General features: G+C 38.5%; 1 protein-coding gene across 2 annotated transcripts in view; it reads left to right on the forward strand.

Moving 5' to 3' along the window:
• Positions 1–17,113, forward strand: part of RPS6KC1 (ribosomal protein S6 kinase C1) — an 89,215-nt gene that overhangs the window by 54,226 nt on the left and 17,876 nt on the right. For both annotated transcript variants that reach the window (XM_071578367.1, XM_071578356.1), the window contains exons 10-12: positions 5,209–5,256; positions 6,714–6,846; positions 15,326–16,903. In XM_071578367.1, coding sequence (XP_071434468.1) covers positions 5,209–5,256; positions 6,714–6,846; positions 15,326–16,903 — 1,759 coding nt within the window. The remainder of the gene's footprint in view (positions 1–5,208; positions 5,257–6,713; positions 6,847–15,325; positions 16,904–17,113) is intronic.

A 17,113-nucleotide genomic window follows, 5' to 3' on the forward strand; every position in this document is an offset into this window, starting at 1 on the left:
TTGATCAGGCACGAGCTATTTTTCAATGGTGTCAGTGAACTTAAAGTTGCATTTTTGTAAGCAAATGTGTTGATATGTTTGTTTCGATGACTATTTAAAGCTGCTGAAGTAACTAAAAAGCACAGGGATGTTCTAAACTATATCCTGAAAGACTGGAGACTAGAAAAAAAATTGGTATGGGATGTTGGGCAGGGGAGAAGGGAGGGGAAAAAAAACCAGAAAAGAAAGGGGAACTGGGGTAGCAAATGTCTGCAGTGTGACAGGATTTATGCATTTATATGAAAGCCGCTCGTAGGAGAGCAGTACAGTTAGAGCAGCCCTTAGTTCTTCAGTGCTGTCCCCCGCGACCTTGGTGGGGTGCTCGGTGGGGTGACTAATGGTTCATCATGTTCTTTTTTCCTGTTGACTTGCCTGTTGCCTGCCTCTGGGTCTGTGCTTCCCCTTATGCTGACTTCTGCAGTATTCCTTCAGTCTCTTATCTCAGGGCTTTGATGCATATGTTCTGAAGGTGGCCACCGTGACTTTGGGTGGCAGCAGATGGTAAACCTTCAGGCTGCCACCGGCTATACTGGTGTTAAGTTGGAAACTTAACGTTTGATGAAGAATCAGTAGTGCATATGAAAGAGCTTTTACTGCAGAAATATCTTTTAATTAAAAAAAATTAGCATACTGAAACATTTGCTAATTTCTGTGCATTTAAAGGATCCTAAAGTTAACTGTTTTCTTAAAGCCAGACTATTGTTATTTACCAGACAGGTTTTATTTTATTTTTCTCCAATTAATTGTACCTACTATATTGAATTGAATTTAATTTATTTTCCACTAAGCTGTTGGATACACTGTAAATCAAATCTAAGAAGCTAATATTTTTAAGTAGCTGCTGTCAGCATCAGAATTAACCCTTGACTTAGGGAAAAAAAAAGAAGAATTTACAAGTAGAAAATCCTATTTGGCATCATGGAGAGTTGTTGCTATCTGTCACTTTACTGAGATGCTGTCATGCAGCACTGCTGTGTTCACTTTTTTAGGGATGTGCCTCAGAGCTCAAGTGCAAAATTAGGGATGTCTGTGCTGCTGAAGACTCTTGTTTGCATTAGATATTTATTTGTGGTAATTCCTTTTTGCATCAGTGTTTTTGGCCATGTTGAGGTTGTCATCAATGCAAAGAAATAGGAAAAGAATGAGTAAGCAATAGTGTCATAAAAGTGTGATGTGTAGTCCTTGACTCTGTTCATACATTAGTATTACAAATAGGATTTTGTCTTGTCTTCTTCTGTGTCACAGGCTAGCTGCTCAGTGCCCAGGAATGCTCTGCTGTGCATTCTCTCTCTTCTATGAGATAGCATGCTGGATGTTACAGCTGACAGCTCATTGTTAGGAGATATTAAATATTACAAGTTACAGAGTCATCGTCATTGGTAAAAGAACTTATGTGAACTAGAAGCAGTCTATTCTAATGCCAGCACCTCTGTGTGATCTGCTCTGGAGAAGGCCTTCGTTAAGCCTTGGGGAGGCTGTTGTAGGGAATGCTCTGTGGAATCTCATTTTGTCCCATTGTGCCAGTAGGGTAGTGCCTTGCCACCTTGCATTTTAAAAAGAAATTTTAGAAAAAGAATTTCTGAAACATTCCCTTTTGCAATGGGATAGTAGTATGAAGGAAAGCAAACAGGAAGGATGTGTTGCCCCACTATCTAGAATTTGGCTGCAAAGCATGTGGTAAGGAGAAGAAGTTGACATCTGGGTCAGTGGCAGGCTTACAGTTATGCCCTTCTGCAGCGGCCTGGAAATGCATCCAAAAGCTGCTGACCTTTCTCTGCCCTGGATGTGTGGTAAAAAGTCAAGCAAATATGCTCGTGGCTCTCTCTTTTCTGGACTTATCCCTTTCTGGAATGTCAGTTTTGTGATAGCAATTTGTTCATTCATGTAGTCCTTTAATTATCTGGAAGAATCTAGTTAAACAACACCTTTGTAATACGCATGCAGTCTGCTTTCCCTTAAAGTAGGTTTTTGCTTTGGTGGGTCCATGTAAAGTCCACAGTCTGACAGGGCCAAGTGGAGCACCACTGGATGAATTTCTAGTTACTCTTCTGGCTCTTCCTGGGCCTCTTGGCTTCCCTTTTGGGGTAAACAGTTTTGCAGAAAGGTTGACACTGAATCAAAAAAGAAATAATTGGCCCTAAAATGAAGTGGAGCTGTAGATGAGATGTTAATCTGTTAGGTGTGATGTTTGATGGGAAGCAGAAGAAAAGAAGCTGGATAGTTAGACTGGGTAGTCCATCTAAGTAGTTAACCTCAAAAGCACACTGATACCAGTTGTTGTTATTACAGTGACAAAACTCTAGCTGCTACTTCCATTTGGATGTTGTAATATAACAGCAGATGAAGCCGGCCCTAAAGGGACCCGCTGTCTGCTTTGTTCGTGTTAGTGGCCCTCATTCTATATGTCATCTTATAGGGCGAGGGCTCAGTAATCTGTTCTGTTGCACCATATGCTAATACAGTGCTGATAAGCAAGTATGAAAAATGAAAGGGAGGAATACATTAATTGTATTTGTGCAATAAGGTATGCTATCAAAGGTAATTATTTCATGACAGTTTTAGTTATAGCAGTTGTTTTATCATGGAATAAAAGATGGCTTTAGGAGCCTTTTATTGGAAAGACAATTGTATCAAATTAGTACCAAATTAGATTTTTGTCTTTATAAAGGTGAGCAAACCCATGAGCAGTTTTTAAATTGGTGTCTTCTACTCTACAAATGAACAAATCCTGTTTGAGGGTTAAAGAAGCTATTATTCTGTCCTTTATGCTGACAGCTTCATTACTGATTGGCCTACTGTTGGTATTAAAAAAATGTTTGGCTTCTTATGATCTTTGTGCATGCAACTATAATATTAATACAGACCATGGAACTGTTCATTAAGAAATGACTTTAAATGAGGTTGATGCTTGTAAATCTGGAGAGATACAGATGTTAAATGCTGCTATTCCTTTTCATATACAGCCGTATGGCTAATAATTTCCAAGTGGCTAAAGCTCTTGTTAGCAAGAGTGCTGGTGTGTTAAGAATGGCCCTATAAATAACTTTAAGAACTGAAGTTGAAGGTGCTTCTTTTTAAAGACTATTGTTAACTAAACATTATTGCCAAACAGATGGAAAGCATTCACCAGCCTGATGTTTTTAGGTCTAATTATATTATCGCCAGTCCTGTACAGCTCAGTTGAAGAGGTGTATCCAGAGGCCAATTTATAATCATTTAGCCAACACCTGTTTGGGAGATATTGACAGTCAAAGGGCACATAAAAAAAAAAAATCACATATGTTCTCGTATTTATTGCCTCAATGTGAACAGTGTCTAGGTACAAACAAACTTGGGAGAAGAGGAAGGAAAGTGACTATAAACACATGATGTTTCCAAACCCTTTTAATCTTCTTTTGACATCTCTTGTAAAGTGGATTTTTCTTGTCCTGTTCGTTTTCGTTGGTTGGTTAGTGTGGGATTTTTTTAAATTTTAATTTACACCTTTCGGTTAAGCAAGAATAACAGAACCGGTTTTACAGTTATTTATTCAGCTGGTTTTCATTCTTTCTGGAAGCCCCAAGTACAAGGCCTGAAAAGTTGTTAGACAAACACAGTGGTCTGCAGATATCTCTTTCCTTACCATGCCCTTGACATGGAAGCTGTGTGTTATTTCTTTGTCAAAACTCTCAGTAACATGAACTTCTGTTTGGTTTCTTTGGTTTGTTTAATTTTTTTGGGATGGTGGTTTTTTTTGATTGTGGTGGTGGTAATTTTTTTGTTTGATTGGGGTTTTTCTGTGTTTTTTTTTTTTGCGGGTGTTTTTGCAAGAAAATATAAAGCAGATTTTAAAATTGGATACAGCTCTAGTAAAAGAAGTCATCTTTGAGATGGAGGTGTCTGTGACTATTTCTTTTGGTGAAATTTGGTGAGAGAGACATGCTTAGAGAAGACTCAATTCTCCGTTTCTTACTTGAGATTCAAGAGAGAGACAGAGGGCAGTGTTTTGAATGTGACCATCCCAGAGAGCAAAGGTTGCTTTGCTGCAGCGACTGCCTGGGGAAAGCCAGCACAGCCCTGCCCGGAGAGCTCCCCTCCTGGCCCAGCAGCCCAGGCCTTTGGCACGTCTCCACCTCACCTCACTGTGGGCACTGCACAGGACAGATGTTTCCACAGTTCCCTTGGCATGAGGAAAGTCAGCATTTCAAGCTGTAAGACATCACACTTTCAGAGATAGCAGGGCATGGCTGCATCCCTGCCCCATGCAGCAGGGAGATAAGGAAGAGTGCATTGTGTTGCCCTTCTGTCACCTGATGAATCCAACGCCCTGTTACTCCTGACATGTCATTCCTCTGCCAGAAGGTTTTTCGATGCGAGGTAACTTGGTCTTCACTGCACCTTGTCTGTTGGCTTGGAGTTGCTGCATTTTATCTATTAAACTCAGAGTTACAATCCCAGTGCTGGCACTGGAAGCCCTTTAGGAGTTTGATTTTTCAGCCTAAATATTTTGGTATAACTGTATGTGAATATTTATACTGGAAGTTTACAATGTCTGTTGTAAATAAACAGTGAGTGCACACTCTTGTTCCTGGAGGAGGGTTGAGTTCATGCTTGTGCTGCTCGTGTAGCTGTCTTGCAGCTGATGCTTTTCAAGCACATCTGTGTTCTCAGAGTTTGAAAACAATTCCTGGGCAGGATGATTTGAAGACAGAGATATGGATGGCTTCAGCTTTCTAAAGATGCAGTTTCCTAGATGTATATACACATACATCTTTTTGTTTGTTTTGTTTTCAACATATAAATAAATGGAGCTTGCTGAGAGTGTAGTTGCTATTTAGTGCTTCTCTTATTGCTGTGTTTAAAGTGCTCTCAGTAGAGGTGATGCACTGCTAACACAGATGCTATTTGTAGCTGTAGATATTCTCCTCTCTGCAGCAAACCCATTCACAATTTTCTCCGAAAATAAATCTGCCTTTTTCGTTCTAGTAACTTTTATACTAGAAATCTATATCCTCAGTCATATTTTTTCCTGAAAAAAAAAGTTGCATGCTTCAGGGGTTTAATTTTTTTTAAAAAATGATTGCTTATAACCCTTTCTTTGAAAGAATATTCAACATTAGATTTAAGAACTATGTTTTTTTAGCTTACTCATGTGAATCTTAAATGTTTCTCTGAATACTTTTTGCCTAGGTTTTGCTCGTAATGGACACTAGAACACAGCAGACTTTTATATTGAAGGTGAGTACAATATTTTATTATTTATTAATAATCTTTTCTTATATGGCCTCCCAAATTACACCACCACACAAAGATCAATTTGTATGTAATTATATATTAGTTTTCCCTGCAATATATTGTTATGGTAATGCACATAACCCTATTAAGTGCATTGGAATTATTTTGTTGGCATTCAGTTGCATTCTCTTGCTTTCCCTGTAACATCCCTAGTGCTCAGATGTGCTCATTTAGACACTTGAGTTGCCACTGGCTATTGAGGCCAGCACCTTACCTGGCTTTGGGAAAGAATCACAAGTTTAATGTGCTGCTTAAAACATCTGTAAAGCCCTGGTGGCTCAGGACATGTGTAGGCTGCTGCTGAAGGTGAAAATTCCTCTTAACCTGAGTACATCCATTGCACTTTGTGTTTGGTCTTCTTTAGCTGAAGAATATGATATTGGCCAAAGTGCATTCTGGATGACATGTATGACTGATCTTATTCAAAATTGTTTCCTTACGTTTTACATCCATAGACTGTGAAAACTGAGTTTAATCTTACTAACCAATTGAATTAATGAGTAGTTAATTGATCAGAATAAAATTTTTCACATTACACTTTTGTGTTTCAAAAAGCTGTGTCCCAAACATGTAGCTCTAATTAGTTGTTAACATTTTGTAACTTTGCTTTGGATTTAGCTTACAAGTCTGCCTTAACTTTGTGCGCCTGGCCTTTGAAATTGTTTTTCTTAAGTATGTGCAGGATACAGCAAACCTGTTTGTTCCTCAGAAAGGTTTATTTGTGAATATTTTTTATTAGAACCTCTCATCTACTGGCAGATAGAGTAACATTGAATTTCCCATTTAGCTGCCTATGTTTATCAATATTGTAATAGGTCACACTATTGACATAATTTTTTTCTCCTTTTCTCTCCCCTCCCTTTCACCCTCCCACATCAATCTTTTCACTTCTGGCAACTTCATCTCTGTGTTACCTCCCAAAAATCGTTGCCTCTCAAGGAGACTAATCCTTTCCTTTTTTTGGTGGTGGTTGTTGTCTTTAGTAAAGTAAAATGAAAATGTGAGGATTACCTGTAAGGTTAAGGCATTTTTTTGTCTTTAGAATTTGAATTGAATTTTTTAACAGTGTCTTTTGGTCACACACAAAAGTAAAATTTTAAAAAAAGGTCACAGGGAAATAACTGAGTGTCATCCTGATGACTTAGTTTGAGAGAGATTCTAATAAAAACATTGACCCATGTAATTGATTTTAATGGCAGCTTTGTGCCATCTTCTGTTCTCTGGAAATGCGCCAGATGCCATCAGCACAGCCTCGGGGGACCGAGGGGCATAGAGCAGCAGATGAGTGGTTTCTCTGAAGCCCAGAGTAACTCGGATAGATTAGTTTGGTTGATAAACACAGAGCACAGCAGGCTCCAAAGGCAACTGAGGGTACAACTGACCTTTTTGTTCTCTGTCAGGGTCTAAGGAAAAGTAGTGAGTACAGCAGGAGCAGAACGACCATCATCCCCCGCTGTGTGCCCAACATGGTGTGTCTGCACAAGTACATCATCTCCGAGGAGTCTGTCTTTCTCGTGTTACAGCATGCAGAAGGTTTGTCTCTCATTTAAGCATATTGTTGAAAAGAGTCAAAGGTTTAAGTTTTAATCAATGGTACTTTTCATTGTCAAATTAATCTCTCACACATGTAGTTAAAATATTTTTCGTGTGCCTAAGAGTTGTCATGTAAGACACCACACTCCCTTCCTCTGTCCCTCCCCTTTATTTCCCTCTCATTTTGTAGTGGATCTGATTCCTGTTTCAAATGGCCTCAAATCCTAATGGGTTACTTGAATTGTAACAATATTGAAAGCTTCCAACTGTTTATTTTCTGCAAGAGAAGGAATGCTTTGAATGCAACAACTATCTGCACTATGTACAGTCATCTCACAGAGGTGAAGTCTTTGGCTAGTTTTGTAAACTTTGGCTAGTAAATCTTTTTAGTATCTTACAGTTAAAATGACAAGTATTTGCACAAGAATTTAATAGCTCTGCTAAAAACCATGAATATTTGCCTGTTGGATAATATGGCATAGTGGTTCTGATCTGGATTTTTAAGAAAATAGCTAGTGGCATCACATAGGAGTTCAAAGCAGAACCACAGAGTTGTGCCTTCAAACTATTTATAAAATTCCTGTTAAATGTACAGGGAACAGGTGGCACAAAATAATTACATTTTGATTTCTTCGTCTAACACCTGGATTTAAATATTCCCTAAATGTAATTACCCATATTTGGTAGAATGAGTGCAGAATATAAATTTTGGGATTGCTAATAGATCTTTTTTTTTAGGAAATGTTAATAATTCAGTCAGAATGGATGATGTGAAGGAGCTAAGCTGACGTATTGAGAAGATAATTTTATTACACTGAATATTGTTTCTTTTTTCTCCTAATAACTCGGATTTTGGCTTTTTCACGAACAGTTTGTGATGTGAGACCAATTAAAGTTAACTTTGCAACATGAATGACTGTTTCTGCAATGTGTGACTTGATTTTGCCATGAGCAGTGATGCATGAAGAAAAGCCTCACATTACAGACCTGTCTGATGATGATCTTGAGAGTTTACAGTGCTGCTCTATACAATGCTACTTTTCTCAAGGTGTGTGTATTTCAGCAGAATATGTTGGAGACTCTCACCTGAACTGTAATCTCTGCATAAACTGCTGCATTTTGTTTGCAGAAAAAATATTTTTAAAAATGCACCCCCAAAGAAACGCCAAATGAGACAAAATCCCACCCACGACCTTTGTCAGATACCAACTGCTCTTAAGGCTAGCATCATCAAAGGATTGGAGACAGAATAAGATAGTAATTTAAAAAACTGTTCCTAATATTTTTGCAGTTTCTGAGGACCTAGAGGTTTAATCTTTTCTTCAGGAAGAACATTTTTTCCTCAAGACAAATGGAAAAGCGGGTGAAGTAGTAGTGGAATTTGGGGGGAGAAGTGGTCAGATGTAAGAACAAACATTTTAAGGAAGGTCTAATATGACCAGTTGACAAAGATGATCTCCTGGAAGTGATAATTTAATTGTGACAACAGGGACAGAAATTACAACAGTGCACAATCAGAGCTCTTTCATTTAAAAATGGAAACCTCATCTTAACATTTGGAATGGATGGGGTGTTATCCTTAGAAAAAAAGAATGCCTTTCTTCTGGTCGTCTTCAACATGGTCACAAATCCAGTGAAATGCATTTTGCCTGAATGTTTTGCTTTTACCAGCACTGGCTGTAACATGTTTTGACTTCTATGGGGGAAGGATTTTTAATTTACTAAGTGCCTTCTAAATCAGATTTGTGCAACACAGCCTTGCAGCACCCCACACCATTTGTTTAATTTGCCAGCAGTGAAGGTGGTGTCTGTAAAGCATCCTTATTTTGGCTCGACGGGCAGGACACGCATGCTTGGAGGCAGCCACAGCTGTGTTGCCTCTCTCAACTGTATGTCAAAGCCATGGAAGTAGGAGACATGGGAGGGAGCTGGCTTATTTTGAGGTGGAGTTGGGAGAGGAGGTACTGATGAGATTTGAGTGCTTCCTACAGGAAGAGCTCTGAAGGAGAACAGTGGGTAGGGAGCATGGGAGAAATGGGCAAGCAAGGGACCAGAAAGGATTTTGACTTGGCTGAGGGCTGTTGTTGGTAATACATGATACAAGGATTCGCTTGACTTGGACACTTCTGGGTGTAAATTGTGAACTGTATAAGGTTTTCCCTTACTTTTTGGTAAAGCAGAAAGTAGCTTGGAAGCAGATTCACCTCTGTCCTTGTTTTGCAAATCATTCATAAATTATGGTGTGTTATAAGGACTTTTTCCTGATTATCAGGGAATTAACAAGGTTAGTTCCATTAAGGATAGTCTCCTGCTTTCATGATTTTGCTGTCTGGACTCAGAACAGCAAAAAGGGAACAGGGAGAGTTATATATTGTATTGTAAAGATGTATAGCTGGGGTACAAAGTGATGAGTAAATTGCCTGAGAATTCATACAAAAAGTGTATTGCAGGTATAGGGCCTGATCCTGAATTCCTAACTGGGGCAATGGCCAGTGCACTTCACCCTGTCCCAGGAGACTGGTGCTGGAACACGATTCAAGAGAAAGGCATCTAGCAATATGTGAATAAAGCATGAATAAAAATAGGGCTAAAATTATGCTGTACTGTGTGGAGGGACTTGTCTTACTTACGCCACTGATGATGGTCTTGATCATATCACTCTATATTAGTAGCACTCATCCTTTAAATGACAGGGATAATTATATCAGGAATCCTTACAGATAAAGCAGTCTTAAAATTTCGTCCATCTCAGACCAAAAATAAATAGAGAATGTGCTTGTAGTTAGTGTTGGAAAAGGATAAAAATTTCTAGGGTTGTACTTCTTAAGCGAGAGTCTCTTGAAATTTTGTCGTGACTTTATGAATGGTCTTAACATTCATACTGCAAGTAATTCTATTCCAATAGGAAAGAAGATTCTGCCACTCAAATTTGTAAGTGATGCTAATTTACGATGTTAGGTATGTTAGCTTGACTGCAGACTCAAGATTAAGACTTTTTTACTTTTTTTTTTTGTTTTGGTAAATCATGATGGTGTTCCTTGCTCAGAATTGATCAGTGAGGTCTTGGGTTCTCTTACAGCCTTTTCTCACAGCCACAGTTGGAGGTTTCAAGGATGCCTCAGAAGCACAAAAGTCCGGAAAGTTCTCTTGTAGCTTTGTTGGAAGGCACTTGGCAAGTCCTTGTGTGGTAGGGAGCCAATCTGATGTTAATAAGGCCTCGCTTCTTCTTGGCACTACTAACTCCAGAAATTTTAGAAACAGATGCTTCAAAAATAGGCTGGGGGGCTTCCATGGGACATCAAAGTTTAAGTGGCTGTTAAAAGCTGTCAAATCTCTTTAAGCATAAGCAACCCGGAGTTCCTATCAATCTGGAGAGCACTCAAGAAACTTCCTGCTGAAGAGGGTTGCTGCACGCAGCAATTGATAGACAGCAACATGGTAGTGTTCTGGCTTGCAAAGCTGGGGATTTGTTATTAGGAAAGGAGATAATACTAGCTGTAAATATTTGATAGCAATCGGAAAATGTAGGAAAGGTGATATGGTCCTTGGCAAGTGACTTTTTCAGAAGGCTGTTTTGAAATAATAGCTTTTGATCCAAGTGCATTGAAGTGGGAGCTGTGCCTAAACTAGCAAACTTTGTAGCAGAGATTCACCAGCAGCAGTGGAAGCAGCCATATATATGTGACCCTGGTGCTTGTAACTGCTGTCATGGTAGAGATTAGGCAGGAGATGAGCTTCCCATTCATGTGTATGGCACAGCTGCCTGGGCTGCCACGGGGATGCTGAGAAACATTATTGTTTCACCATGGTAGTGCCTGTGTATCTGGTTCCCTTTTGGCTTAGAAACTGTACAAGCCTAATTTTATGTAGTCATTGCATTACCAGTAGGCATGACTTTATTGAAAAGGAGGACAGTGATTCTTTGAAAATCATAAAAATGTTCCTTTTCCAGCAAGGAAGGCTATTAATTTGCATGAGGTGCATGATTTAGGATTGGTACTTCCAGCCGTAAGCAAATTCTTATGTGATGATGTAGAGAGTTGGGCCCAGTGTTGGACAATAATTGGAGCAGATGTCTTTCAGTACTCAGTTTTTCTTCCCTATCAGATTACAGTTTATTTAGAAGCCTGGGTTGTTCATTTTGACTTTGATTGGGATTTCCTAAATACAGTGAGTACTGCATTCTTAGCTGCATTCCAGTTCTGCAAGAATTGGAGTATATCATTCTTCAGAGTGAACTCATGGGCCAAACTAGCAAAACCCATTGTTTTATTTTGTCATATGTCTCCTTAGTTAGCCAGTCTTTCAGGATGTGAAGCTGAAATGGTAACTGTCTGAGCACCAGGTGAGGAAGAATCCAACGGTCATTAATTTCTCTTGTCAGCTAGAACAAAACCAGATTTAGGAGGCTAAATTTGCTGATTTGTTAGGTTTTGTTTTATCCTATGTTATGCAGTGTATAGTCTCTGTATTTGGTTTTGATGTCCCTGCATCAAGTGGTCTTAATAAACAAAAAAGCTTCAGAAATGTTTGAAAGAATATAAAATAATATGGAACTAACAGGATTCTTAGTCACCTTCATCACTTGGTTTCTTTATGCTGAATTTCCTGTTGAATATTTTGGATGCTAACACTTTAGATTCTGCCTCTAAAAGCAGAGGTATAACCTCCAGAATGCTAGACTATGGAATGCTGGTTAAGTATGGCACTGCTAATAAGAATTTTTTTTGTTGAATGACTGCAGAAGAATGTAGAGCTTAATGATTTTCATGTGCTGATAAAATCAGAAAAAGAGTAAACTGTACTGGTTGTAGAATCAATTCATGGCAGAAGAAAACAAACATAATAATTAGTTAATATTGAACCTCTGAAATTTTATTAAACACTAATAAACTTTAGCTTTATTCTGTAGCTTTTATAGTTATTTAGTCTGTTGGACTATTTGACAATGACTGAAGCTTACTTGTTTGGATTGATTTCTGTAATTTTAGTTTTTATAGATTCCTGATACTATATTAGCATGGCTTGCTAATGGGTTTTCTTGATCTTACACAACACATGGGGAGAGGGGGAAAGATTATTAGTATGTCATTCATAAAGGCATAATTACATACGCAGATACAAATATCACTTTTGTTTGACCCTGGATTGGACATTTTCAAAAAGGAATAAAATTGTTGTTTTTCACTATAGAACACCATCATTGAATAGCATTTATTTATGTATTTCCACTTGACCAGGAGGCCAGTCTTGAACTATTTGTATGTAAACATATTTGGACATAATTTTTTTATTTACTCACGTTTAACTCTTACATTGGAGTTGAAGTAAGTAGTAATTTCCACTGTGATTTCTAAATACAAGTAACTATTAATGAGCAATTTCTTTTTAAAAAGGTAAGGTAATAGATTTGCGAATAGAAAATTGAGTTATTGTTGCATTTCTGTTTTCACAAGTTGACAGTGAATTTCTAAACACTGCAAGAATAAAGGTATGTGTTTTTTTTGGTTTTGCAACTTTTATGTTGAATCTTCCGGTGATTTTCTGTGGATTTTTGAAGGATTGATCCCAGTGTGTCTCTTTTTATTTCTTTAATCCTTCTTGGATCTCCTTTCTTAAGCTGCAGCAAGATGTTGAGCAGAGGCCAAACTCTAGTGGAGGCTGCATGAAATCCTTGATGAAGTGAGATGGAGGGAGCAGAAGACAGTTGTCGTCCTGAGAGCAGCTTGATGTATCAATAGCTGAAAAAATAAGCTGTGCAAGGATAATTCTTGCATTTTTCATACTTCTGGGAGTGAGGTTTTGAGCTTTCAACATCCCTAGGTCAAAGCTCAAGGCAGGCCCCCATTACAAAGACTTTTTCTTACTACTTGCATCTGAGGTAACACTGATGGTGCTAATGTTTGCATTAAAGCCATTGCTTGCTGGCTGAATTGTTGTTGTGCCAGGTATTTTCCAAAGCTCCAAAAATTTTATGTGAGTCTTTGTGAGTCATGGTCTGTGAACATACTTGGAAACCTGAGATTCGTGTTTTCATAAGGAATTTGTGAAGCACAAGTAATAAACACTGGTAATACATAGATGAAAATATTTAGCTTGTGTTAATTAATCTAATGCAGGTGGGATGGGGAGACTATATTATTTTTTATTAAATAATGTGTTTTATTAATGGCAGCAGGGCTGTGGTTGTCAAATGAGATCTCATTGTTTAGTATTAAGTGAACCTGAGTAATTCTACACGTAGTTATTAAACTGGAAAAAGTTATTATATTACTTAAAGTAATTTAATTGACATTTTAAAGGAAAATAATTGTTATGGATGAAAGTGTGGAAAAGAGGAGAATCTCTTTCACAGTATATAAAACTATGTATGCTCTTGCTCTCTCATTCTCGTTTCTATTGTTTTCTCTCCCTGCCATTTCATAGCAAAAGCATGAATAAATGAAAAAGTATAATATTAGAAAAGAATTATTTGTGATTATGGGTTGAACAACTTCTATTTTTACCAAATCAGTTTAAGACCAGTAATTCTGAAGTCCTGTGCAAGCTGCAGGGCTCAGAAGGCAGGGCAGAGCACCCTTGCCCAGCTGAACTCCTGTGCAACGTGTTGTATTTAAAACAAGTGACCTCATCTTAAGAGTCTGCACAAACTCAGTGCTTCTCACAGAGCTGAGGTGCTGCTCATCAGGCACCTGTGGCAGGACCAGGGCCCTTGTTCTCACTGGTACAGGACATGGGTCGTTTCTGTCCGGGCAAGCTCACAGTCTGTCGCTGCCCTGCTTTGCTGCTGCTCTGCTGGGAGCAACTGATGAGCTGTGTCTTGCTGCTATAGTAGGGCATGCTTGTGCCTGTTTTGAATGTATCCCTGGGTGAGTATTTTAAGTGCTTATGCAGTACAGTGGTCGCTATAGCAGTTCTTGCTCTCTTCTCTGTGAACATTTCTTCCATTTGCTCCTGTTCATTTACCTGGCATCCTTTATCATCATCTTCTAGAAGGTGGCAAGGGTCATTCTGACCTGGTGCTAAATCCATTTGTAACTTATGGCAGAAATCATGTGGATTAACAGATCTAAACTGTCATTTTTACCATTGAACTCAAGCTGTTAGAATTCCCTCTTAGTATTTTTAATATACTTAAATTCACCACAGCCAGTGAGATTTTTTCCCCTTTAAAAACAAGTCTTGTCTTAGCCAGGGGGATGGAGGGCAGGAAAACTCCACACTATATTATGCAAATTAATTTTTAGTGTCAAGGTTTTTCTGCCTTTGATATGTTATATTTGAAATACCTGGGAATATAGAAGACCTGTTCCTAGGCAATGATAAATACTTTCTTCTTTTATTGTACTTTTTAAAGGAATTTTGCCTGATACACAGGGTGTTAAAAAAGTCCCAAGCTATTAAAGGCTGTACTTTGGAGAAATATAAAACTGTGTTTTATCCAAATAAATAAAAACCCCCAAACCTCAAACTTTGCAGATGCCCAGTGGGCTGGATACATAATTTTTAATTCTACAAAGATTTTGTTATTTCTTCAGCATTTTTGAGAATTTCTGCACAATCTTTTAAGTTGAAATGTCTTGGCATTGCATTTTTCCCTAAGTTATTAAAGGAGGCTTTCCAGCTTTACGCCAAATCCTTTGGCACATACAAGAGATACAGTAACTTCCTTATTTATTTTGCACAAATTATGTTTAGGAATTTGTAAGCTTTTTTAGTATGTACAGTACTTGGAAACATAAAGGGTCCTATTTTGTATTTTTTTAAATGTAACTATTACTTTTAGAGCTGTAACTTTCTTAGAGACTGTGAAGGAACCTATTTGCCAATGTAACTTAGAGTACTGATAAATCTTTGTGTTGTGCAGCAAAGCATAACAAACTTTTTTGAGGTCTGAAGTTAATGGGAGAAATTTATCAATATTTAACTAAAATTCACAGCTTCTTCAAAGAGAGAAACAGATCCTTAATATACCCTGCTAATATGAGGTAATTCCCTTTCCTTTACTGAACTTGCTAGGTAGTTTTTAGTCCATTTCCACTAATGTTGCTCATGAACTTAGAGCTGTGATTCAGAATTATTCAGTATAGGCAGAACTGTTGATGGGCACTAAACCATTTGATCTTAACTAGTTTTTGCTTCTTTTGAGACAGCAGATGGAGGGTAGTGACCAACATGCAATTTGAGACAGACTCAAAATAAAAACTTTACTGAAGTTTAAAAACAAAAAAGCAGGAGCTTAATCTCAGATTAGTTTCTTTAAATCTTTATAAAATAATAAAAGTATACTTGAAAGGCAAGTTGTGGTGCCTGTAATTCCTTTCTCCCAAGACAGCGGATCCAACTTACTCTGTGGACATAAGGATATATGGAGTATAGTGACAGTGGGGATATTTTCCTGTTTCATAATGAAACTGATTCTAACTTGAGTGAAATTAACAGATCACTCCCCTTTTCCCCCATTGTTTTCTTTTTTCAGGAGGAAAACTGTGGTCTTATGTCAGTAAGTTCTTAAACAGAAGTCCTGAAGAAAGCTTTGAAATTCCTGAACCCAGGACATCCAGTTCAACTAAAATTTACCTGGAGCAACCAACACCTAGTCCTAAAGAAATTGGTAGCAGCACTGATTCCAGAGAAAGCTACGGGGAGAGCATGCTGAAGGTGGTCCCGCTGAGGAGCAGCCTAACACCAAGCTCTCAGGATGACAGCAGCAACCAGGAAGATGGCCAAGACAGTTCGAAGTGGATGGACTCAGGATCCAGCTCAGAAGAAGAGTGCACTACAAGTTATTTAACATTATGCAATGAATATGGGCAAGAAAAAATTGATTCAGGCTCTCTAAATGAGGAACCAGTGGTTAAACCAGAGAGTGAAGGTCTGCATACCAAAGAGAGAAGCTGCTTACAGAAATGCAGTGTTGTTGGCAGCGACAGCTTCACCTCTCAGATTGCACCTCAGGAACGAAAGCTTTTCATGGATGATGCTGAGCCAGAAACAGCTAGCCCTACTAGGATATTGGACTCATTAACTAAATCAAAGAACAGCCCCATGGAACTCTTCAGGATAGACAGCAAAGATAGCACTAGTGAGCTCCTGGGGCTTGATTTTGGAGAAAAATTATATAACCTGAAATCGGAGCCTTTGAAGCCGTTGTTTTCTGTCTCAGATGATGACAGAAGCTTGGATGCCCTAGAAAGCAAAATGGGTGTGAGACCTCATGACACAGTAAGCAGGGGTTCAAATGACTCTGTGCCAGTTATCTCCTTTAAGGATGCTGCTTTTGATGATGTAAATAGCATTGATGAAGGAAGGCCTGATCTCCTAATAAACTTACCTGGTATGTCTGATGAAACAGAAGAGGCAGCAGTCTCAAGGCCAACAAAGTTTACAAAAACTGATAGGGATGTGTTGGAAGTGAAGTTATTAGAAACACCTGATGTGTTGCAATTAAATAATTCTGCAGAGCCATGCAAAGCATTTGATCAAGAGCCAAATCATGTGGCACTAGAAGTGAGTGATCCGTCCTACAAGGAAGCAAACGGACAAAGCGGTGTCACTCAGGAAACTCTTGGGACCCTCTTTACATCAGATCAAGAGGTAGGTAGTTCAGAAGATGGAGCTCTGTTTCAAGGACTTGGAGCCTGCTCCTTAAACACGACAAGCAAAGAAGAAAGTTTATTTCTTTCCAACCCACTCTCAGGTGCTCAAGATGTTAGCTTGGACAGAGATATGTTAAGAAATGAAGCAGTGTTGCTGTTTTCCAATCAAACTGAAGACACTGGGAAAGAGGAAACAGACTCAGCTTTGTCACCAGCAGCTGAAAGTAAAACAACGGCACCGAAAAGGGAAGACAAAATAGCAGGAGCAGGGGAGAAGGAAATACATCAAATTTTTCAGGACCTCGACGAAAGATTAGCAATAACCTCCAGGTTTTATATCCCCGAGGATTGCATTCAAAGATGGGCAGCTGAAATGGTTGTAGCCCTTGATGCTTTGCATAGAGAAGGAATTGTGTGCCGCGATTTGAACCCAAACAACATCTTATTGAATGATAGAGGTCAGGAACTTTTGCAAATGCATTTCTTTTTATTCGCTGTTGCTTCCAATTAACTGAGTAGGCGTTTTATCTTGTAATTAGTATCTTCATTTCCTGTCTAGAGCTTCATTATCAGTGCAGCAAATTCACCCCCAGTAATAGCTTCTAGTACTTAATGATGCCATTATTCTTAATGATACTGTTTTTAGCTACAAAAGGAGTAATTACAGT

This window comes from Pithys albifrons, chromosome 2 (assembly GCF_047495875.1).
Source record: "Pithys albifrons albifrons isolate INPA30051 chromosome 2, PitAlb_v1, whole genome shotgun sequence".
Taxonomy (NCBI): Eukaryota; Metazoa; Chordata; class Aves; order Passeriformes; family Thamnophilidae; genus Pithys; species Pithys albifrons.